General features: G+C 38.4%; 1 protein-coding gene across 1 annotated transcript; it reads left to right on the top strand.

The window, feature by feature from the left end:
- Positions 1-993: 993 nt before the first annotated feature.
- LOC148089718 (3',5'-cyclic-AMP phosphodiesterase 4C-like) lies at positions 994-25,030 on the top strand. The gene is made up of 17 exons (XM_087809574.1): positions 994-1,098; positions 2,944-3,504; positions 6,727-6,861; positions 8,100-8,227; positions 8,289-8,471; positions 9,284-9,323; positions 16,114-16,184; positions 16,869-17,025; positions 17,090-17,183; positions 17,243-17,400; positions 20,569-20,667; positions 21,886-22,050; positions 22,112-22,211; positions 22,267-22,421; positions 23,179-23,301; positions 23,579-23,761; positions 23,820-25,030. The coding sequence occupies exons 2-17, from the start codon at positions 3,463-3,465 to the stop codon at positions 24,546-24,548; spliced, it is 2,562 nt and encodes an 853-aa protein (XP_087665700.1). The 5' UTR covers positions 994-1,098; positions 2,944-3,462; the 3' UTR covers positions 24,549-25,030.
- The last annotated feature ends 1,234 nt before the right edge of the window (positions 25,031-26,264 follow it).

Here is a 26,264-nt window from a genome sequence, read left to right as displayed (position 1 = left end):
TTTTAGTTTGTTTGTCTTTTAGTTTGTGTGTGTACTTGTTATCTTTTTTGTTTTAGTGTGTGTGTATTCTAGTTTGTGTGTGTGTTCTCGTCATGTTTTAGTGTCTGTGTTTTAATTTGTTTGTCTTTTAGTTTGTGTGTGTACTTGTTATCTTTTTGTTTTAGTGTGTGTACTTATCATGCTTTAGTGTGTGTGTGTTTACTTTGTGTGTCTGTTCTTGTCTTTTTCTTTTTATGCGTCTACTTGTCATGTTTTTGTTTTGGTTTGTGTATGTGTTCTTCTCATGTGTTTTTGTGTGTTTTCCTTTGTGTTAGTGTTCTTTTCATTTGTTTTCTTTGTTGGATGTGTACTTTTCACGTAGTTATTTAGTTTAATTGCGTTCGTATTATGTTTACTGTGTGTGTTCTTGTTGAGTTTTTGTGTGTGTGTTCCTTTCAGATTTTTTGTTTTAGCGAGTGTGTTATTGTCATGTTTAAAAAATATATATATTTCTGTTGTTGTCAGGTATGTTTTGAAGGTTGTGTGTTTTTTCAAATGTCATTGTTTGATTGTATGCGTGTTCTTGTTGTGAATTTGTTCAAGTGAGTGTGTTGTGAGTGTTTTGTTATACAATTACCAAAAATTGTATTGTTTATTCCAACAACAACGTCGCACTGTTGCATTTTTTAATTGATCTTTATTTAAAAAACATTTCTTTTCGATGACAAAAAAAAAAAAAACCCTTAGTGTTTCTTTCTTTTTGCTTCACTGAGGCTTGATCTGAGAGTCCTGCTGTGATGGGGATTGAAGTGGAACATCCGCGTGTAAGTGAGGAGGAGGAGGAGGAGGAAGAGGAGGAGGAGGATGGAGGGAGGAGGAGGAGGAGAGAGGAGGGGAGACGGGCTTCTCCACGGAGGTGGGGAGTGGCTGGGGGAAACCAATGTGGCAGGAGAAAGAGGGAGGAGAGGATAGAGGGAGGAAAGGAGGGAGCGACGGTAGCCGCCAACATCCATGAAGACAGCGAGTGTTTTCATCCATCGCTGCTCTGCGGAGAGACGGGGGGTGAGGCAGGGGGTGAGACAGGAGGAGAGAGACTCTGCTGCTCCTCAGACGACAAAGGTGAGTGTTTTCCTCCTGCAGCAGCGCGAGACATGCGGCGTGTCTCGTCCTCATACACATGTATTTACAAGTATATCAATATATATATATATAAATATGTGTCAAGATCCTCCTGGCGTCTCACTACGAGCCGCTAGAATCACGTCGATCCACTCGAAGGTCTGACCTGAGGAGGCTTCAGGGTTCTGGTCCAGCATCATCGTGGAGACTCTGGCTCTCCTGCAGGGCCCCAGCGTCCCCCCCCCCAAAAAAACCACCTCCTCCTCCAGGTCTGACTCCAGCACAGCATTCCTTGGAGGTTCTGAGGGGATCGATATGACGGTGACATCATCCTGTCTGCAACCTTCAGCTGGAACTTCTAGCACAGGTCGTCACCACAGGTGAAGGCGGGAGACGCGCACAGGTGCAAATCCTGAGAAGAAAACAACTGGAGGTCACTTCCTGTGACCACGATGTCGTTCGAACCAGGATCAATCTCTACTCTTGGACATCATGAAGATCTAACTTCCTTCAAACTTACATTTGAGCAACACATTGTTTACTGGAACTAAAACTCTCCTGTTCAACTTGTTTTTTACTGGTTTTATCTGTTTTTCTGGTTAATGTTTGACTGTTTTATTGATTTGTCTGTGTATTTGTTTATTTTTGTGTTCATTCTGTTACGTTTGTGTTCATTTGTCGGTTAGCTTTGTCTTTGTGTTATGTTTATACACTTTTTGCATGTGCTTATGTGTTTGTATGTTTCTTTTTAGTGTGTGTGTGGGTTATTGTCTTGTTTTTGTTTTAGTGTGTGTTCTTGTCATGGTTTTGTTTCAGTGTGTGTTATTGTAATTTTTTTGTTTTAGTGTATATGTTCTTGTCATATTTTAGTTTTTCGTGGGTTAGCTTTGTCTTTGTGTTATGTTTATACACTTTTTGCATGTGCTAATGTGTTTGTATGTTTTTTTTAGTGCATGTGTGTTATTGTCATGTTTTTTTTTACTGTTTGTGTTCTTGTCATGTTCTTCTTTTAGTGTATGTGTCTTATTGTCATTTATTCGTTTGAGTGTCCTCTTGTTGTGTGTTATTTTATTTTGTTTTATGTTTGTGTTCTTGTCATGTTTGTGTTTTAGTTTATATGTGCGTTCTTGTCATGTTTTTGATTTGATTTTAGTCATTTTTTTTTGTTTTAATCTGGTTGTGTTTTTTTGCTGTTTGTGTGTCCTTGTTAGTTGTTTTTTTTGTTTTAATGTGTGCGTTCTTGTCATGTTTTTGTTTAATTTTAGTTCTTGTCTTGTTTTTGTTTTAATGGGGTTGTGTTTTTCCTGTTGCTGTTTCAATGTTTATGTGTTCTTGTTGATAGTTTTTGGTGTTTGTGTCTTCTTGCAAGATGTATTTGTTATAATGTGTAGGTTTCTTGTCATGTTATTTTGTTAATGGTGGGTCTTCTTTTTGTCGTTTTTCCATTTAAGGTGTGTTTTTTCATGTATTGTTTTAGTGTGTGTGATATTTTCATTCATTTTTGCTTAATTATGTGCATGTTCTTGCCATGTTTTTTTTTTAACGCTTTCTTTTTACATTTTTATTTTTAGTGTCTGTGTTCTTGCCATGTTTTTGTTTAAGTATATGTGTTATTTTTAAATCTTTATTTATAGTGTGTGTTTTGGCCATGTTTTTATTACGCTTGTGTACTCAACACATCAAGTGTATTTGTGTCTTTATGTCGACGTGTGTGTAATCTTGTGTTTATCTTTTCCTTGCTGCTAATTGATGCTGTTGTGTTTGTTTTTCGAGCTTCTGCTCAGATCACTAGTGTAGTTTGTGAGTTTGTTTCATTTCAGACACTTTGTTTTTGTTTTCCCACAGAACACAACGACACGTTCGCTCATGGATCCTGGACCAGGACTCACGGCTGGATCTGACTGAGGCGTCGTTGGACTTCTTTTGTATTTGGGCTGCTTTGGAAAGATGCAAACACTCGTTCTTTTTGGACCACGAAACTCGGGAAAGTCTTTCCTCCGAGACGCAGCCCTGGACACCGTTGTGTCTGTTTCCTCGGCTTCTTCGTTGCGAATGGGACGACATGCCATCGGGTTCTGGTCAGCAGGGGCTCAGGGCTCTTGCTGAAATGGCTCGTGTGTTTTGAGACACGAAGACGACGGCGTCAATGCATCATAAGTGATCCTCCTGTTGACTCCCGACGATCACGGCCGCAGTGAGGCGCTAAACTGACCGAGTCCGCTCCGATGGGTGCCGGCAGAGACCCGGTCTGACCCCGGTTTGACCTTGCGGTGACCTTTGACTCCTCCGGTCCTGGCTCTCCATCTGCTCTGCTGCCTGGGTTCCGGAACGCTCCGCCCTGGGGCCCCGAACGAGCCAATCGGGATGAAGAAGAGCCGAAGTGTGCTGTCGGTGACGGGAGAGGAGGTGAGATTTTAAGTTTAAACCTAGGGCCGCACAATTCCATCCAATGGCCCACGAATGGTCCGCGAGCCTCAACTGCTTGGTAGTGAGTGACTGAAACGAGGTCCATCATCCAGGAGAGACTCAGGGAGAAGTTAAGGTCAGGCATCTGGTCTACTGGATCATGTGACCAACTGGTAGGAGTCTCAGAGAGTATCAGTCGACGCAGAGAAAAGGCTTTTTGGTAGAAGAGTCTGAACCTCTGTAATTAAACTGAATAGTGTTGAGCGTTGATGCTCGTGTTCCAGATCAAGTGTTTTTTAATGTGGTGTAAGAAAATATATACACCTAAATATTTTAAAACATATTTTTTACACAAGACTGTAGCTATATTTAAGAGCACTGTAATGATCACACAATAAATATTTAACAAACTAATTGATAAATGTATGTATATATTTAATATATTTATTTATATTATTAATATTTATTAACTTCTTTTACTGTTTATATACATATATTAATTTGATTTTTTACTTTTAAGTCATGTTTAATATTATTTTTACATTTAAAATTAACATTCTAACGTCAACAGAGTTTACTCATTTTTGTGTTGCCATTAAACATCCGGCCACTAGATGGCAGCAGTCATTACGCCCTCCACAGCTAAAGGAATAATTTAAGATAAGAGATTGTGCAGATGACTGAGGGCGAGAGGATGCACTGACTCCAGCAGCTTTTAAAGCTGGTGTTTGGACATTTTTTTGCGGTCTTTAAATTCTGCAACACCAGAGTCAAGTACTGGACAATACTACACATATATCCTTGTTCCAAAAGTATCACACTTAATTTTTGTTGTCTTTGTATCGTGATACATATCGTCAGATTCTTGCCAAATACACAGTCATACTGATAATGATCAAATATGTCTAGTACTGTATCAAAGTGTATTTCAAATATCTTATATTTAGCACCAACTTCAAAATGCTGGGATTAACGTATACTTTTTACTCTTGTGGTGTTTATTATCTTGAGCAAGACTGTTGAGAAGGAAAAGGAGTTTGACAAGTTTTTAAAACGTTGAAAATACCGACAGACAAATTAGGATTTTCCAGTAACTGATGAATGGAAGATGTGTGTCAACGGACGAGCAAACTATTGTGTCTTCTGGATCAGTTTGCCAGTGACTCACATCTGATGAATATTCAATAGAAAAGAGGAAAGTTAAGACTCATGGAGCTGAATTCGGTGCAGGAGGGATCTCTAGTGATGCTGGTCTCACAACAACCGTGTGTTTCTGGGACTCAACAGTCGTTTTTTGGCCTCAACTAGTCCTGGTGTCGTTCTCTGGAATATCTCGTCCTATAGTCATGAGATAGAATTGAATTTATTTTTAACCCCATGAAGATTTGTTATGTAAGAAAGACATATGCAAAGATAAGCATGTATTTTTATTTCATGTTTTCTAGTATTTCCATCTGTAGTTTAAAAAAAAGAAGCTTTTATGCTAAATATTCAACAAACTGGTCATTTATTTACATAATGCTTCGGTTCCAAAAAGTGTTTATTCTGTGTTATTGATGATTTGAAGTCTTGGAAAAATATTGATACGGTAATATATTGCGATACCGCATCAATATCCGACAGCACTTTTTAATTTATTTTTTGGGAAGCGAACCAGCAACTTTCTCCCTGTGAGGCGACCGCATCATGTGTCAGAGTCAAGTCCTCGACAGTACTACACATATATACTTGTTACTACACTATCACAACACCAGATTCAAGTACTGGACAATACTACACATATATACTTGTTACTACACTATCACAACACCAGATTCAAGTACTGGACAATACTACACATATATACTTGTTACTACACTATCACAACACCAGAGTCAAGTACTGGACAATACTACACATGTATAGTTGTTACTACACTATCACAACACCAGAGTCAAGTACTGGACAATACTACACATATATACTTGTTACTACACTATCACAACACCAGAGTCAAGTACTGGACAATACTACACATATATACTTGTTACTACACTATCACAACACCAGAGTCAAGTACTGGACAATACTACACATATATACTTGTTACTACACTATCACAACACCAGAGTCAAGTACTGGACAATACTACACATATATACTTGTTACTACACTATCACAACACCAGAGTCAAGTACTGGACAATACTACACATATATACTTGTTACTACACTATCACAACACCAGAGTCAAGTACTGGACAATACTACACATATATACTTGTTACTACACTATCACAACACCAGAGTCAAGTACTGGACAATACTACACATATATACTTGTTACTACACTATCACAACACCAGAGTCAAGTACTGGACAATACTACACATATATACTTGTTACTACACTATCACAACACCAGAGTCAAGTACTGGACAATACTACACATATATACTTGTTATTACACTATCATAACACCAGAGTCAAGTACTGGACCATACTACACATATATACTTGTTATTACACTATCATAACACCAGAGTCAAGTACTCGACAATACCACACATATATACTTGTCACTACAGTATCACTACATATTGCAATGTATACATTATATCATATGGTTATATTGTGTTTAAAGATTCTTGCAAATACACATATACATATACATTTAAATATACAGTATGTATACAGTACAATATGTGTTATATATATATAATATATATACATATATACACATTTGGTGCTAAACTAATCTGAGTACTTCGAGTCTTGTTTATGGTTAAATAAGAGTGTAGAACATTGAAATGTAATCAAAACATGTCAACGATCATGAATCAAAAATAATGCCTTGCTAAAAAGTCATTGTCAGAGATGGTGTTAAACGTTTTAAAATGTGTTCACAGCGTGTGTGTGTGTGTGTGTGTGTGTGTGTGTGTGTGTGTGTGTGAGGTTATGTGTGGGAATCCACATCTGGCACGGGATGAGCAGCACGGTGGCGACACAGCATTGTTGCCTAGCAACAGCTGCCATTATCCCTGTGTTTTGTTGCTACAGTGCTGCAGTGCAGATCCGCCTGTCGGACGCACACGCACACACGCACACACGCACACCAACACACACACACCATGCAGAAGCAGAGACACACGTGAACACACAAATGTCAAATCTAAGTGTGTAATGGTTCATGTGGTGTCGCTGACATTAACGTGTTGACGTCTGGCGTCCTCCGTCCTCTCAGGACCACGTGACGGACGAGACGGCGGCTGCAGAAAAGGCGAAGTCGTCGCACTACAGCCGCTCGTACACGTCCGGAGCCACGCTGGGGTCGGAGCTGCGGCGAGGACGGAGCCGGAGACTCTCGTCCAGCCTCCAGGTCGGACCCGTCCTTCAGCACGACTGTAGTGACACATGCTTCTGTAGAACTTTAGGAATCAACACTTTTTATACTGAAGGGTGTTTTGGAAAGATTTTCCATTTTTGGGGGAACAACTGTATTTCCTGGCAAAGCCTTGCAGTACAACAGAGCCTCTCAGAGTAATACTACAAAGACACACAGAGTAATACTACGAAGACCCGCGAGGTTATACTACAAATCCTTTCTGAGTAAGAATATGAATTATCGCTGAAAAATACTTCCTTTTATCAGGTGTTTTGATTGTTTAAGCGCTTTGTGACCCCTTGTTTAGAAAAGCGCTATATGAATATTACTTACTTACTTACAAAGCCTAGGAGAGTAATACTACGAAGCTTCCTGGAGTAATACTACTGAGACACGCGGAGTAATACTACGAATCTTTGCTGATTAATATTTTAAAGCCTAGCAGATTAATACTACGTGAACACGCGTAGAAATACTATGAATCTTTGCTGATTAATATTATAAAGCCTAGCAGAGTAATACTATGTAGACACGCGGAGTAATACTACGAATCCTTGCTGATTAATATTATGAAGCCTAGCGGAGTAATACTACGAAGCTTCCCGGAGTAATACTAATGAGACCTGCGGGGTAATACTACGAAGACCTGAGCAGTAATACTACGAATCTTCTCTGAGTAACACTACGAAGCCTAGTGGACTATTTCTATGAGTAGTACTATGAAAACCTACAAAGAAACACTACCAAGCCAGAAGAATTCTACAAAGCCTAAAGAGTAATACCAAAAATGCTAGCTGAACAATACTTCTTTTCCCAGTGGAGTAAAACTACAAAGCCATGCGGAGTAATACTTAAAATCCTCGCTGAATAATACCATAAAGCCTAGCAGAGTAATACTACCTAGACCTAGGGGGTATTATTATGGAGACAAGTAGAGTAATACTACGAAGACCCGTACAATATTCCTACCAATCCTTGCTAAATTATACTACTATGCCCAGTGGAGTAATACTACGAATCCTCGCTGAATAATAGGAGTCAGTAGAAGTACAGTAATTACACCTGTAATTTAATTATTTAATACAGAAAGTGCATTGGATTATGATTATAATTTCTGAAAAAAAAAATAGTGTTAAAATATAAATAAATTGAATACATGACATATTTAAAATCATTTGAATAGAAGTAAATGAGCAAATATACAATAATTACTGTTGACCTTGATGCTGCAGGTCCCCTGCTGGCTCCGACCCCGGGACAGAACCCGATCCCCCGAAGTCCTGAGCAACGTGTCGCGTCCCACGACTCTTCCTCTCCGCATCCCTCCTCGCATCTCCATCACTCACGCCGATGCCGACAGGTCTGGATCTCACCCGACAACCCCTGAGAAAAACATTGACTCGACTCCTTCTGTCTTCCAGCTATGAGGCTGAAAACGGGGTCTCACCCGGTCTCACCCCACTGGGCTCCCAGAGTCCGGGTCTCACCCTGCATACCTCCTTCCCTCAGGGCCAGAGGAGAGAGTCCTTCCTGTACCGCTCGGACTCGGACTACGACATGTCGCCCAAAACTGTGTCGCTGAACTCGTCGCTCGCCAGTGAAGGGTGAGACGTGATGATGATGATGAGGATGAGGATGAGGATGAGGATGAGGATGAGGATGAGGATGAGGATGATGATGATGAGGATGATGATGATGATGATGATGATGATGATGATGAGGATGATGAGGATGAGGATGATGATGAGGATGAGGATGATGATGATGATGAGGATGAGGATGAGGATGATGATGATGAGGATGATGATGAGGATGATGATGATGAGGATGATGATGAGGATGATGAGGATGATGATGATGATGATGAGGATGAGGATGAGGATGAGGATGATGATGATGATGATGATGAGGATGATGAGGATGAGGATGATGATGAGGATGAGGATGATGATGATGATGAGGATGAGGATGAGGATGAGGATGAGGATGAGGATGAGGATGATGATGATGATGATGATGATGATGATGATGATGATGATGGTGATGATGATGAGGATGAGGATGAGGATGAGGATGAGGATGAGGATGATGAGGATGATGATGATGATGATGGTGATGATGATGATGATGAGGATGAGGATGAGGATGAGGATGATGATGATGATGATGGTGATGATGATGATGATGATGATGAGGATGAGGATGAGGATGAGGATGAGGATGATGATGATGATGATGATGATGATGATGATGATGATGATGATGGTGATGATGATGGTGATGATGATGATGATGATGATGATGATGATGAGGATGAGGATGAGGACGATGATGATGGTGATGGTGATGATGATGATGATGATGATGATGATGATGATGATGAAGACGATGACAAAACCTTCTGCTTCTCTCTCAGACACCAGCAAGAAGACTTCATTGTTACTCCTTTTGCCCAAGTAAGTACTGGCACTGATCTTTAACCCTTGTGTGATCCAAGGTAAAGGTTACGCAAAGGTCCGAAAACAAATGTATTTGTGGTATTCCTTGTGTTGTCTCTGGGTTAAGGAGAACGACCTCCAAAGTGTTTGCTAACTTAACTTTGAATAAATACGTACAAAGTGTTTGCTAACTAAACATTGAATAATTACGTACAAAGTGTTTGCTAACTAAACATTGAATAAATACGTACAAAGCGTTTGCTAACTCAACGTTGAATAATTACGTACAAAGTGTTTGCTAACTAAACGTTGAATAATTACGTACAAAGCGTTTGCTAACTAAACGTTGAATAATTACGTACAAAGTGTTTGCTAACTAAACGTTGAATAAATACGTACAAAGTGTTTGCTAACTAAACGTTGAATAAATACGTACAAAGTGTTTGCTAACTAAACGTTGAATAATTACGTACAAAGTGTTTGCTAACTAAACATTGAATAAATACGTACAAAGTGTTTGCTAACTAAACGTTGAATAATTAAGTACAAAGTGTTTGCTAACTAAACATTGAATAATTACGTACAAAGTGTTTGCTAACTAAACGTTGAATAATTACGTACAAAGTGTTTGCTAACTAAACGTTGAATAATTACGTACAAAGTGTTTGCTAACTAAACGTTGAATAAATACGTACAAAGTGTTTGCTAACTAAACGTTGAATAATTACGTACAAAGTGTTTGCTAACTAAACATTGAATAAATACGTACAAAGTGTTTGCTAACTAAACGTTGAATAATTACGTACAAAGCGTTTGCTAACTAAACGTTGAATAATTACGTACAAAGTGTTTGCTAACTAAACGTTGAATAAATACGTACAAAGTGTTTGCTAACTAAACGTTGAATAATTACGTACAAAGCGTTTGCTAACTAAACGTTGAATAAATACGTACAAAGTGTTTGCTAACTAAACGTTAAATAATTACGTACAAAGCGTTTGCTAACTAAACGTTGAATAATTACGTACAAAGTGTTTGCTAACTAAACATTGAATAAATACGTACAAAGTGTTTGCTAACTAAACGTTGAATAATTACGTACAAAGCGTTTGCTAACTAAACATTGAATAATTACGTACAAAGCATTTGCTAACTAAACGTTGAATAATTACGTACCAAGTGTTTGCTAACTAAACGTTGAATAAATACGTACAAAGTGTTTGCTAACTAAACGTTGAATAATTACGTACAAAGCGTTTGCTAACTAAACATTGAATAAATACGTACAAAGTGTTTGCTAACTAAACGTTGAATAATTACGTACAAAGCGTTTGCTAACTAAACGTTGAATAATTACGTACAAAGTGTTTGCTAACTAAACGTTGAATAATTACGTACAAAGTGTTTGCTAACTAAACATTGAATAATTACGTACAAAGTGTTTGCTAACTAAACATTGAATAATTACTTACGAAGTGTTTGCTAACTAAACATTGAATAATTACGTACAAAGCGTTTGCTAACTAAACGTTGAATAATTACGTACAAAGTGTTTGCTAACTAAACGTTGAATAATTACGTACAAAGTGTTTGCTAACTAAACATTGAATAATTACTTACAAAGTGTTTGCTAACTAAACATTGAATAAATACGTACAAAGTGTTTGCTAACTAAACGTTGAATAATTACGTACAAAGTGTTTGCTAACTAAACGTTGAATAATTACGTACAAAGTGTTTGCTAACTCAACGTTGAATAATTACGTACAAAGCGTTTGCTAACTAAACGTTGAATAATTACGTACAAAGTGTTTGCTAACTAAACGTTGAATAATTACGTACAAAGTGTTTGCTAACTAAACGTTGAATAATTACGTACAAAGTGTTTGCTAACTAAACGTTGAATAATTACGTACAAAGTGTTTGCTAACTAAATGTTGAATAATTATGTACAAAGCGTTTGCTAACTAAACGTTGAATAATTACGTACAAAGTGTTTGTTAACTAAACGTTGAATAAATACGTACAAAGTGTTTGCTAACTAAACGTTGAATAAATACGTACAAAGTGTTTGCTAACTAAACGTTGAATAATTACGTACAAAGTGTTTGCTAACTAAACATTGAATAAATACGTACAAAGTGTTTGCTAACTAAACGTTGAATAATTACGTACAAAGTGTTTGCTAACTAAACATTGAATAATTACGTACAAAGTGTTTGCTAACTAAACGTTGAATAATTACGTACAAAGTGTTTGCTAACTAAACGTTGAATAATTACGTACAAAGTGTTTGCTAACTAAACGTTGAATAAATACGTACAAAGTGTTTGCTAACTAAACGTTGAATAATTACGTACAAAGCGTTTGCTAACTAAACATTGAATAAATACGTACAAAGTGTTTGCTAACTAAACGTTGAATAATTACGTACAAAGCGTTTGCTAACTAAACGTTGAATAATTACGTACAAAGTGTTTGCTAACTAAACATTGAATAAATACGTACAAAGTGTTTGCTAACTAAACGTTGAATAATTACGTACAAAGCGTTTGCTAACTAAACGTTGAATAATTACGTACAAAGCATTTGCTAACTAAACGTTGAATAATAACGTACCAAGTGTTTGCTAACTAAACGTTGAATAAATACGTACAAAGTGTTTGCTAACTAAACGTTGAATAATTACGTACAAAGCGTTTGCTAACTAAACATTGAATAAATACGTACAAAGTGTTTGCTAACTAAACGTTGAATAATTACGTACAAAGCGTTTGCTAACTAAACGTTGAATAATTACGTACAAAGTGTTTGCTAACTAAACATTGAATAAATACGTACAAAGTGTTTGCTAACTAAACGTTGAATAATTACGTACAAAGTGTTTGCTAACTAAACGTTGAATAATTACGTACAAAGTGTTTGCTAACTAAACGTTGAATAATTATGTACAAAGTGTTTGCTAACTAAACGTTGAATAAATACGTACAAAGTGTTTGCTAACTAAACGTTGAATAATTACGTACAAAGTGTTTGCTAACTAAACATTGAATAAATACGTACAAAGTGTTTGCTAACTAAACGTTGAATAATTACGTACAAAGCGTTTGCTAACTAAACGTTGAATAATTACGTACAAAGTGTTTGCTAACTAAACGTTGAATAAATACGTACAAAGTGTTTGCTAACTAAACGTTGAATAATTACGTACAAAGCGTTTGCTAACTAAACGTTGAATAAATACGTACAAAGTGTTTGCTAACTAAACGTTGAATAATTACGTACAAAGCGTTTGCTAACTAAACGTTGAATAATTACGTACAAAGTGTTTGCTAACTAAACATTGAATAAATACGTACAAAGTGTTTGCTAACTAAACGTTGAATAATTACGTACAAAGCGTTTGCTAACTAAACGTTGAATAAATACGTACAAAGTGTTTGCTAACTAAACGTTGAATAATTACGTACAAAGCGTTTGCTAACTAAACATTGAATAAATACGTACAAAGTGTTTGCTAACTAAACGTTGAATAATTACGTACAAAGCGTTTGCTAACTAAACGTTGAATAATTACGTACAAAGTGTTTGCTAACTAAACGTTGAATAATTACGTACAAAGTGTTTGCTAACTAAACATTGAATAATTACGTACAAAGTGTTTGCTAACTAAACATTGAATAATTACTTACAAAGTGTTTGCTAACTAAACATTGAATAATTACGTACAAAGCGTTTGCTAACTAAACGTTGAATAATTACGTACAAAGTGTTTGCTAACTAAACATTGAATAATTACTTACAAAGTGTTTGCTAACTAAACATTGAATAAATACGTACAAAGTGTTTGCTAACTAAACGTTGAATAATTACGTACAAAGTGTTTGCTAACTAAACGTTGAATAATTACGTACAAAGTGTTTGCTAACTCAACGTTGAATAATTACGTACAAAGCGTTTGCTAACTAAACGTTGAATAATTACGTACAAAGTGTTTGCTAACTAAACGTTGAATAATTACGTACAAAGTGTTTGCTAACTAAATGTTGAATAATTACGTACAAAGTGTTTGCTAACTAAACGTTGAATAATTACGTACAAAGTGTTTGCTAACTAAACATTGAATAATTACGTACAAAGTGTTTGCTAACTAAACGTTGAATAATTACGTACAAAGTGTTTGCTAACTAAACGTTGAATAATTACGTACAAAGTGTTTGCTAACTAAACGTTGAATAAATACGTACAAAGTGTTTGCTAACTAAACGTTGAATAATTACGTACAAAGCGTTTGCTAACTAAACATTGAATAAATACGTACAAAGTGTTTGCTAACTAAACGTTGAATAATTACGTACAAAGCGTTTGCTAACTAAACGTTGAATAATTACGTACAAAGTGTTTGCTAACTAAACATTGAATAAATACGTACAAAGTGTTTGCTAACTAAACGTTGAATAATTACGTACAAAGCGTTTGCTAACTAAACGTTGAATAATTACGTACAAAGCATTTGCTAACTAAACGTTGAATAATTAAGTACCAAGTGTTTGCTAACTAAACGTTGAATAAATACGTACAAAGTGTTTGCTAACTAAACGTTGAATAATTACGTACAAAGCGTTTGCTAACTAAACATTGAATAAATACGTACAAAGTGTTTGCTAACTAAACGTTGAATAATTACGTACAAAGCGTTTGCTAACTAAACGTTGAATAATTACGTACAAAGTGTTTGCTAACTAAACATTGAATAAATACGTACAAAGTGTTTGCTAACTAAACGTTGAATAATTACGTACAAAGTGTTTGCTAACTAAACGTTGAATAATTACGTACAAAGTGTTTGCTAACTAAACATTGAATAAATACGTACAAAGTGTTTGCTAACTAAACGTTGAATAATTACGTACAAAGTGTTTGCTAACTAAACGTTGAATAATTACGTACAAAGCGTTTGCTAACTAAACGTTGAATAATTACGTACAAAGTGTTTGCTAACTAAACGTTGAATAATTACGTACAAAGTGTTTGCTAACTAAACGTTGAATAATTACGTACAAAGTGTTTGCTAACTAAACATTGAATAATTACGTACAAAGTGTTTGCTAACTAAACATTGAATAAATACGTACAAAGTGTTTGCTAACTAAACGTTGAATAATTACTTACAAAGTGTTTGCTAACTAAACGTTGAATAATTACGTACAAAGTGTTTGCTAACTAAACGTTGAATAAATACGTACAAAGTGTTTGCTAACTAAACATTGAATAATTACGTACAAAGTGTTTGCTAACTAAACGTTGAATAAATACGTACAAAGTGTTTGCTAACTAAACATTGAATAATTACGTACAAAGTGTTTGCTAACTAAACGTTGAATAATTACGTACAAAGTGTTTGCTAACTAAACGTTGAATAATTACGTACAAAGCGTTTGCTAACTAAACGTTGAATAATTACGTACAAAGCGTTTGCTAACTAAACGTTGAATAATTACTTACAAAGTGTTTGCTAACTAAACGTTGAATAATTACTTACAAAGTGTTTGCTAACTAAACGTTGAATAATTACGTACAAAGTGTTTGCTAACTAAACATTGAATAATTACTTACAAAGTGTTTGCTAACTAAACGTTGAATAATTACTTACAAAGTGTTTGCTAACTAAACGTTGAATAATTACGTACAAAGTGTTTGCTAACTAAACGTTGAATAATTACGTACAAAGTGTTTGCTAACTAAACGTTGAATAATTACGTACAAAGTGTTTGCTAACTAAACATTGAATAATTACTTACAAAGTGTTTGCTAACTAAACGTTGAATAAATACGTACAAAGTGTTTGCTAACTAAACGTTGAATAAATACGTACAAAGTGTTTGCTAACTAAACGTTGAATAAATACGTACAAAGTGTTTGCTAACTAAACATTGAATAATTACGTACAAAGTGTTTGCTAACTAAACGTTGAATAATTACGTACAAAGTGTTTGCTAACTAAACGTTGAATAATTACGTACAAAGCGTTTGCTAACTAAACGTTGAATAATTACGTACAAAGCGTTTGCTAACTAAACGTTGAATAATTACTTACAAAGTGTTTGCTAACTAAACGTTGAATAATTACTTACAAAGTGTTTGCTAACTAAACGTTGAATAATTACGTACAAAGTGTTTGCTAACTAAACATTGAATAATTACTTACAAAGTGTTTGCTAACTAAACGTTGAATAATTACTTACAAAGTGTTTGCTAACTAAACGTTGAATAATTACGTACAAAGTGTTTGCTAACTAAACGTTGAATAATTACGTACAAAGTGTTTGCTAACTAAACGTTGAATAATTACGTACAAAGTGTTTGCTAACTAAACATTGAATAATTACTTACAAAGTGTTTGCTAACTAAACGTTGAATAAATACGTACAAAGCGTTTGCTAACTAAACGTTGAATAAATACGTACAAAGTGTTTGCTAACTAAACGTTGAATAATTACGTACAAAGTGTTTGCTAACTAAACATTGAATAATTACTTACAAAGTGTTTGCTAACTAAACGTTGAATAAATACGTACAAAGTGTTTGCTAACTAAACGTTGAATAATTACGTACAAAGTGTTTGCTAACTAAACGTTGAATAATTACGTACAAAGTGTTTGCTAACTAAACATTGAATAATTACTTACAAAGTGTTTGCTAACTAAACGTTGAATAATTACGTACAAAGTGTTTGCTAACTAAACATTGAATAAATACGTACAAAGTGTTTGTTAGCTGAACATTGAACACATGTCTTCTACTTCAGGTTCTGGCCAGTCTTCGATCGGTCCGGAGTAACTTCACTATCCTCGCCAACCTTTCCACCACCAGAGTCAAGTGAGTTTTCTTCCGAAGTATTAAAGAACGAAAACCTGCTCCATGTTTGACGCACTTCTCCGAGATCGACTCGCGCCGATTACATTTTCAATTTATTAAAGGCTAAGAAAGAAATAACATTAGCTTTAATAAAAAAAACATTTTTACATTTTCTAAAAAAAGAAATTACATTGCCTTTCATCGATGGTGGCAGAAATGCTTGGTTCACTGAGAGGGAGTGAGAACCATGAGAGATTTTTAACTGGGTAAAAAAAAAGTCTGAAAGTGAAGTAAAAGTTTGTTATTATTCATATTAATCATCACAGGTTTGTGTGATTATGTAATTTTAGAGGCACCGCCATGTTGACTTTACCTGGTGTGTGAGTTTTATTTTTTATTACATTTTATTCATTATTAAATTCCATAGTTTAAATATTTTAGGTTGGATTTTATATTTAGAAAAAAATTGAATTAAACTCTATTAATCGAATTAAAAATGTCCGTTTTTTTTATTCAATTATTTTGAAAACACAAACTATTTCTACCTTTAAAATACAATATAATTCAATAATTAAAAAGTAAACGTTCAATGAATGAAAAAACTTTTTCAAATTCAACATTCTTTTGCTGTTGACCTCACAACAACCTCTAGGGGGCGGGATAGAGCTGGTTAAGTAGGTGATTCGAGCTGTTTCTCCGCCTCAGGAGGTCTCCACTAGGGGGCGTCAGTCCCAGGGCGGGGCTGTCGGAGCAGCAGTACCAGCAACTGGCCCAGGACACGCTGGAGGAGCTGGACTGGTGCCTGGACCAGCTGGAGACCATCCAGACCCACCGCTCCGTCAGCGAGATGGCCACCAACAAGGTGTGTGAGCGCGTCGCCCTGGTCGCCCGGATCTGGTTCACGAGTGACTGTTGTCCGTCCGCAGTTCAAGAGGATGCTGAACCGAGAGCTGAGTCACCTGTCGGAGATGAGCCGCTCGGGGAACCAGGTGTCCGAGTACATCTCCAGCACCTTCCTGGGTGAGGTCCTCTGGGGGGTCCGTGTCGCCCGTGACTGATGCTGGTCCTCCGCCCTCTAGAGAAGCAGAATGAGGTGGACCTTCCGTCCCCGACGCTCAAGGACAAACCCATGAGTCACATCAGCGGCGTCAGGAAACTGTCCCACAGCTCCAGCCTCTCCAGCGCCTCCTTGCCTCGGTTCGGAGTCAAGACGGACCACGAGGACGAGCTGGCCAAGGTGGTGATGTTGTGTTGATGGAGAAGATGTTGTGTTGATGGAGAAGATGTTGTGTTGATGGAGAATATGTTGTGTTGATGGAGAAGTGTGGTGTTGATGGAGAAGATGTTGTGTTGATGAAGAAGATGTTGTGTTGATGGAGAAGATGTTGTGTTGATGGAGATGATGTTGTGTTGATGGAGATGATGTTGTGTTGATGAAGAAGATGTTGTGTTGATGAAGAAGATGTTGTGTTGATGGAGAAGATGTTGTGTTGATGGAGAATATGTTGTGTTGATGGAGAAGATGTGGTGTTGATGGAGAAGATGTTGTGTTGATGAAGAAGATGTTGTGTTGATGGAGAAGATGTTGTGTTGATGGAGATGATGTTGTGTTGATGGAGATGATGTTGTGTTGATGAAGAAGATGTTGTGTTGATGAAGAAGATGTTGTGTTGATGAAGAAGATGTTGTGTTGATGAAGAAGATGTTGTGTTGATGAAGAAGATGTTGTGTTGATGGAGATGATGTGGTGTTGATGAAGAAGATGTTGTGTTGATGAAGAAGATGTTGTGTTGATGGAGAAGATGTTGTGTTGATGAAGAAGATGTTGTGTTGATGAAGAAGATGTTGTGTTGATGAAGAAGATGTTGTGTTGATGGAGATGATGTTGTGTTGATGAAGAAGATGTTGTGTTGATGGAGAAGATGTTGTGTTGATGAAGAAGATGTTGTGTTGATGGAGATGATGTGGTGTTGATGAAGAAGATGTTGTGTTGATGAAGAAGATGTTGTGTTGATGGAGAAGATGTTGTGTTGATGAAGAAGATGTTGTGTTGATGAAGAAGATGTTGTGTTGATGAAGAAGATGTTATGTTGATGAAGAAGATGTTGTGTTGATGAAGAAGATGTTGTGTTGATGAAGAAGATGTTGTGTTGATGAAGAAGATGTTGTGTTGATGAAGAAGATGTTGTGTTGATGGAGATGATGTTGTGTTGATGAAGAAGATGTTGTGTTGATGGAGATGATGTGGTGTTGATGAAGAAGATGTTGTGTTGATGGAGAAGATGTTGTGTTGATGAAGAAGATGTTGTGTTGATGGAGATGATGTGGTGTTGATGAAGAAGATGTTGTGTTGATGAAGAAGATGTTGTGTTGATGGAGATGATGTTGTGTTGATGAAGAAGATGTTGTGTTGATGGAGATGATGTGGTGTTGATGAAGAAGATGTTGTGTTGATGGAGAAGATGTTGTGTTGATGGAGATGATGTTGTGTTGATGAAGAAGATGTTGTGTTGATGGAGATGATGTGGTGTTGTTCCTTCTGATGGTTGTGTTGATGGAGCTGATGTTGTGTTGATGAAGAAGATGTTGTGTTGATGAAGAAGATGTTGTGTTGATGAAGATGATGTTGTGTTGATGAAGAAGATGTTGTGTTGATGAAGAAGATGTTGTGTTGATGAAGAAGATGTTGTGTTGCTCTTCTGATGGTTGTGTTGATGAAGAAGATGTTGTGTTTATGGAGATGATGTTGTGTTGATGGAGATGATGTTGTGTTGATGAAGAAGATGTTGTGTTGATGGAGAAGATGTTGTGTTGATGGAGAAGATGTTGTGTTGATGAAGAAGATGTTGTGTTGATGAAGAAGATGTTGTGTTGTTCCTTCTGATGGTTGTGTTGATGGAGCTGATGTTGTGTTGATGGAGATGATGTGGTGTTGATGAAGAAGATGTTGTGTTGATGAAGAAGATGTTGTGTTGATGGAGATGACGTTGTGTTGATGAAGAAGATGTTGTGTTGCTCTTCTGATGGTTGTGTTGATGAAGAAGATGTTGTGTTGATGGAGATGATGTTGTGTTGATGGAGATGATGTTGTGTTGATGGAGATGATGTTGTGTTGTTCCTCTGATGGTTGTGTTGATGGAGCTGATGTTGTGTTGATGGAGAAGATGTTGTGTTGATTGTGATGATGTTGTGTTGCTCCTCTGATGGTTGTGTTGATGGAGATGATTTTGTGTTGTTCCTCTGATGGTTGTGTTGATGGAGAAGATGTTGTGTTGCTACTCGGATGGTTGTGTTGATGAAGATGAGATTGTGTCAGTACTTTGATGGTTGTGTTGTTGAAGATGAGATTGTGTCAGTCCTTTGATGGTTGTGTTGATGAAGATGAGATTGTGTCAGTCCTTTGATGGTTGTGTTGATGGAGATGAGATTGTGTCAGTCCTTTGACGGTTGTGTTGATGAAGATGAGATTGTGTCAGTCCTTTGACGGTTGTGTTGATGAAGATGAGATTGTGTCAGTCCTTTGATGGTTGTGTTGATGAAGATGAGATTGTGTCAGTCCTTTTACAGTTGTGTTGATGAAGATGAGATTGTGTCAGTCCTTTGATGGTTGTGTTGATGGAGATGAGATTGTGTCAGTCCTTTGATGGTTGTGTTGATGAAGATGAGATTGTGTCAGTCATTTTACAGTTGTGTTGATGAAGATGAGATTGTGTCAGTCCTTTGGTGGTTGTGTTGATGAAGATGAGATTGTGTCAGTCCTTTGATGGTTGTGTTGATGAAGATGAGATTGTGTCAGTCCTTTGACGGTTGTGTTGATGAAGATGAGATTGTGTCAGTCCTTTGATGGTTGTGTTGATGGAGATGAGATTGTGTCAGTCCTTTGAAGGTTGTGTTGATGGAGATGAGATTGTGTCAGTCCTTTGATGGTTGTGTTGATGAAGATGAGATTGTGTCAGTCCTTTTACAGTTGTGTTGATGAAGATGAGATTGTGTCAGTCCTTTGATGGTTGTGTTGATGAAGATGAGATTGTGTCAGTCCTTTGATGGTTGTGTTGATGAAGATGAGATTGTGTCAGTCCTTTGACGGTTGTGTTGATGAAGATGAGATTGTGTCAGTCCTTTGATGGTTGTGTTGATGGAGATGAGATTGTGTCAGTCCTTTGATGGTTGTGTTGATGAAGATGAGATTGTGTCAGTCCTTTTACAGTTGTGTTGATGAAGATGAGATTGTGTCAGTCCTTTGATGGTTGTGTTGATGAAGATTAGATTGTGTCAGTCCTTTTAAGGTTGTGTTGATGAAGATGAGATTGTGTCAGTCCTTTGAAGGTTGTGTTGATGAAGATGAGATTGTGTCAGTCCTTTGAAGGTTGTGTTGATGGGGATGATGGTTGTGTTGCTGCTGCAGGAGTTGGAGGATCTGGACAAGTGGAGTTTCAACACCTTCAGAGTAGCAGAATTCAGCAACAACCGACCTCTTAGCTGCGTCATGTACGCCATCTTCCAGGTGTGTGTTTTTGTTTCCATATGCATGTTTGTGTCAGTGTGTATATCTGAGCCTGTGTGTGTCTGATCTTGTGTTCCTTTTTGAGTGTGTGATTGTGTTCAGGTACATTGTTGCGTCTAAATGTAAATATAAATGTGTGGTCATGTGTGTGTATAACTTGTGCAAATCACGTGTTGTTATGTTAGTGTCTGTGTGCTTGCATGTTGTGTGTGCATTTGGGTTTTGCATCTATTTTTGTGTATGTGTGCATATGAATGTGTGCATCTACAGTACATGTAGGTGTACATTTGTGCATATGTTGGCATAGGCTTGTGTGTATATATGTGCTTATGAATGTGAACATGTGTGAGAACAATTTCCAGCATATATATGTGTGGGTTTAAATATAAGCATATGTCTGTATGTGTGTGTGTATACTTTGGGTTTGCTTATTAATGTTAGCATAAGTGTGTGTGTATATGTGTCAGCATACAGTATGTGTTTGTATGTGTGTTTATTTGTGAATATAGAGAGGTTGTGTGTATATATTTGTGCGTATAAATGTCAGCATATATGTGTGTGTTTATGTGTGCATATAGAAAGGTTGTGTGTATATGTGTGTATAAATGTGAGAATATGTGTGTGTGTATAAATGTGAGAATGTGTGTGTGTGTGTATACAGTATGTGTGCATATAAGGGGGATATGTGTGTGTGTGTGTGTATAAATGTCAGATATGTGTGTGTGGATATGTGTGTGTGTGTATAAACGTGAGTAATTAAATGTCAGCATATGTGTGTGTTTTATACGTGTACGTATAGGGAGGTTTTGTGTGTGTTTATGTGTGTGTATAGGGGGATATGTGTGTATATATGTATCTGTATATATGTGTGTGTTTGTGTGTAGATGTGTGTTTATGTGTGCGTATAGGGGGGATGTGTGTGTGTGTGTGTGTATGTGTGTGTGCATATATGGAGGATGTGTGTGTATACGTGTGTGTATGAATGTAAGCATATGTGCATGTGTGCATGTGTGTGTGTAGATGTATGTTTATGTGTGCATATAGGGGGGATGTGTGTGTGTATGTGTGTGTGCGTATATGGAGGATGTGTGGGTATACGTGTGTGTATGAATGTAAGCATGTGTGTACTAACAATTGTGTGCATGTGTACGTGTGTGTGCTGGGAAAACAAACAAAAGTGCGTATCTTGTTCAAAGACAAACTATGATCTCGGTCCAGGAGCGCGAGCTGCTGAAGACATTCCGTATCCCCGTCGACACCTTCGTCACGTACGTCATGACCCTGGAGGACCATTACCATGGCAACGTGGCGTATCACAACAGCCTCCACGCGGCCGACGTCACCCAGTCCACTCACGTGCTCCTGTCCACGCCGGCTCTGGATGTAAAGACCTTCACGCCGAGCTCTGGTGCCACAAAACCTTCTCATGCGTCTGTGCTCGCAGGCCGTCTTCACCGACCTGGAGATCCTCGCCGCTCTCTTCGCCGCCGCCATCCATGACGTGGACCATCCCGGGGTCTCCAATCAGTTCCTCATCAACACCAGTGAGTGTGAAGCTTCGCCGTCCGGAGGACGCAGCGTGACCTTCTCTGTGCTCAGACTCGGAGCTGGCGCTGATGTACAACGACGAGTCGGTGCTGGAGAACCATCACCTGGCCGTGGGCTTCAAGCTGCTGCACCAGGACAACTGCGACATCTTCCAGAACCTCACCAAGAGGCAGAGACAGAGTCTGCGCAAGCTGGTCATCGACATGGTCAGTAGAGCCACGAAGTTCATGTGTGTGGGTCTGTCCTTGTTTTGTGAGTGTGTGTGCATGTGTGTGCATATTTGTGGGTCTGTTTTTGTTCTTGTTTTTTGTGTGTCTGTGTTTAGTTGTGTTTGTGTGTGCATGTTTGTTGGACTGTATTTATTCATGTGTGTCTGTGTGTCTGTATGTGCATGTTTGTGGGTCTGTTTTTTTTCTTGTTTTGTGTGTTTGCTTGTGTTTGTGTGTGCAGGTTTGTGGGTCTGTTTATATTCATGTGCATCTGTGTGTCTGTATGTGTGTGCTTGTGTTTGTGTGCTTGTGTTTGTGTGCTTGTGTTTGTGGGCCTGTTTTTATTCATGTGCGTCTGTGTGTCTATATGTGCGTGTTTGTGTTTGTGCGCGCATGTTTTTGTCTCTGTTTCTTTTCGTGTGCATTTGTGTGTCTGTATGTGTTTGCTTGTGTTTGTGTTTGTGTGTGCCGGTTTGTGGGTCTGTTTTCATCCTTGTGCATTTCTATGTCTGTACGTGTGTGCTTGTGTTTGTGCGCGCATGTTTGTGTCTCTGTTTCTTTTCGTGTGCATTTGTGTGTCTGTATGTGCGTGCTTGTGTTTGTGTGTGAATTTTTGTGGGTTTGTCCTTGTTCTTGTGTGTTTTTGTGCACATGATTTTGTGTGTCTGTGTGGGTCTTTCCTGGTTCTTGTACGTGAGTGCGGTTGTGTGTGTCTGTGTGTGTGCGGGCACTAAGACAGCGCACATGTGTGCAGGTTCTGGCCACAGACATGTCCAAACACATGACTCTTCTGGCCGACCTGAAGACGATGGTGGAGACGAAGAAGGTGACCAGCTCCGGAGTTCTGCTGCTGGACAACTACACCGAGAGAATCCAGGTGAGGACTGGGAAATTCATTTTGGTGATGAGTTCACTGAGAGGGGATGAGATAGTTGATTTTCTTTTTAGTTAAAAGGCTGAGTTCGACTGTGTGTTTCTCTAAGAAAATATTAAGTGCACTATTAAAAGAATCTGAATTGTGGGTGAAACCAGAACTTCAGCTGGACCGGGTCACAATGACCCCGTGCACTAGTGCATGAAGTGCAAACCTGTCGAGGAGTTCAGAGGATCCACCGACTCGTGGGATAAAAAAAAAAAAAACCTCCTCTGTGCAGGTCCTGCGGAACATGGTCCACTGTGCCGACCTCAGCAACCCGACCAAACCCCTGTTGCTGTACCGGCAGTGGACCGAGCGCATCATGCAGGAGTTCTTCCGCCAGGGCGACAAGGAGCGCGAGCGAGGGATGGAGATCAGCGCCATGTGCGACAAACACACGGCGTCGGTGGAGAAGAGTCAGGTGAGGTGAGTTGTAAACCTGTCGAGTCCCGGTCAGTGAACGTAGTGACCTCCTCCAGGTGGGATTCATCGACTACATCGTCCACCCGCTGTGGGAGACCTGGGCCGACCTGGTGCACCCGGACGCCCAGGAGCTGCTGGACAGCCTGGAGGAGAACCGGGAGTGGTACCTGAACACCATGCCTCAGTCGCCCTCGCCGCCCCCCGACAGACACCTGCAGCACGACCGCTTCCAGTTCGAACTGACCCTGGAGGACCTGGAGCACAACAACCACAACCACGTCCACCCGAGGAGCAGCGGCTCGGGGGGAGTCGCGGGGGAGGAGGAGGACGAGGAAAACCACAACAGCGGACGAAATGGAGTGTGTGACGAGGAGAAGGGAGGAGAGGAGGTTGAGGAGGAGAAGGCAGATGTGAGTGAAGAAGAGGAGGAGGAGGAAGAGGAGGAGGAGGTCCTGACTGGGGACGAGAGTAGAGAGGAGGAAGTGGAAGAGACGGAAGAGAATGCGGAGGAAGAGATAGAGCAAGAGGATGTAGACGGGGAGGAGGAGGAGGAGGATCCAGCAGGTGATGAAGAAGATGAGAATGTGGAAACAGTGGCGGATGAAAAGGAAGAGGAGGAGGAGACCAGATCTGAGGATGAAAACCAGGAAAGACAGAACGAAGATAACGAAGAGGAAGTGGCAGGAGGAGAAGAAAACGAGGACGCGACGGATGAGGCAGCGGAGGAAGAGGATGAGGAGGTGGCGGGAGAAGAAGAGAGTGAAGAGGTGGCGGATGAAAGTTAGTTTTTTAAAACCCACAAACATTTGAGGGTTCAAAGCCTATGACCTTCCCGGTCGGTAGCAGTGTACATGCAAAAAAACGATGTGAACTCACTGAGCGTCAAGAGTAGGATGCAACTCTCCATCCTCCCTGTTCATAAGTCACTGCCATGGTGCGTTCAGGCCGCGTGGGGAAAACCAAACCCTGTCCATGCAACTTTTGTATCTTCTCGACGTCTGAAAAAACTCACAAGCAAATAAGTTGGAGCCTGTTCTCCAGGTCTCCCTTGTCTCCTTCATGTTTAATGGACTGACTGTTGGGTGGGAGACCTCGTGCCAAGCCAGCCCACCGAGAGCTCCTGCCGCTCCACCTCCATGAGGCCGGAGATCCCAGGAGCCGCAGGTGCGACTGATCAGTGTTTCTGTTCTGTTTTGTAAGAAACGTTCTGGGCACTTTACCATCGCTGTTACATACGTGTTGATAATAAACATGTATTTTAATCCGACGATGTATTTTAATCCATTACGATCCACGTCGTTCTTCTCGTCCGTCGCTGAGAGCGAGAGGTCGTGAGTTTGACGATCTTGTTCACGAGTGAGGGAAGATTGTCAGAGAGATCATGGAGAAGACTCTATTTTCTGTCTATATATTGAAGAAATAAATTTGGTAAAAAGTGATTTTATATTAGATTAATATTTGTTAAAGTGATAATAAATAAAAATTAAATAATAATTTAGGTAAAAATATCTTAAAAATATACTTTTCAATCCTTTATTTCTGCTTGATGGCTCAACAACAAAAATGGTAGAAGTATTAGTAATAGTAGTTGAAGTAACAGTAGTTTAAGTAAAAGTAGTAGAAGTAGTAGAAGTAGTAGAAGTAGTAGAAGGGGTAATAATGGTAGAAGTAGTAGAAGTAGTAGTCGTAGTAGTTTAAGTAATAGAAGTTGTGGTTGTAGTACAATTGTAAAATAAGTAATAGTAGTATTAGTAGTAGTAGTAATAGAAGTGGTAACAGTATAAGTTAAAGTAGTATAGGTAGTAAAAGTGGTCGTAGTGGTAGATGCAGTAGAGGTAGTAGTAGAGGTGGTAGTTGTATACGTAATAGTAGTAGAAGCGGTAGCAGTAGAAGTAATAGTAGAAGAATATTTTTTGTTTGTAGTAGAGGTAGTAAATTGTGTAGTAGTTGTACTAGTAATAGTAATAGAAGTGGTAGCAGTACAAGTAATAGTAGTATAAGTAGTAAAAGTGGTAGTTGTGGTAGAAGTAGTAGAAGTAGTAGACGTAGTCGAAGAAGTTATAGTTGTATAAGTAATAGCAGTAGAAATGGTAGTAGTGGTAGTAGTAGAAGTAATCTTAGTACAAGTAGTAGTAGAAATAGCAGTAGTAATAGAAGTGGTAGCAGTATAAGTAATAGTTGTATAGGTGGTAGTAGTGGCAGAAGTAGCAGAGGTAGTAGAAGAAGTTATAGTTGTATAAGCAATAGTAGTAGAAGTGGTAGTAGTACTAGTAGTAGTAGTAAAAATCATAGTTGTAGTAGAAGTAGTAGATTATGTAGTAGTAGTAATATAAGTGGTAGCAGTATACATAGTAGTAATAGTAGTAGTAGTAGTAGTAGTATAAGTAGTAGTATAAGTAATAGTACTATAAAGTAGTAGAAATGGTAGAAGTAGTAGAGGTAGTAGTAAGTAAGTTTTATTTGTAAAGTGCCTTTCACAGAAGTGGTAGTCGTATAAATAG

Source organism: Callionymus lyra, chromosome 1 (assembly GCF_982586985.1).
Source record: "Callionymus lyra chromosome 1, fCalLyr1.hap1.1, whole genome shotgun sequence".
NCBI classification, from domain to species: Eukaryota; Metazoa; Chordata; class Actinopteri; order Syngnathiformes; family Callionymidae; genus Callionymus; species Callionymus lyra.
The sequence above is the reverse complement of the archived record's forward strand: the minus strand, read 5'-3'. Positions and strand labels throughout refer to the sequence as shown.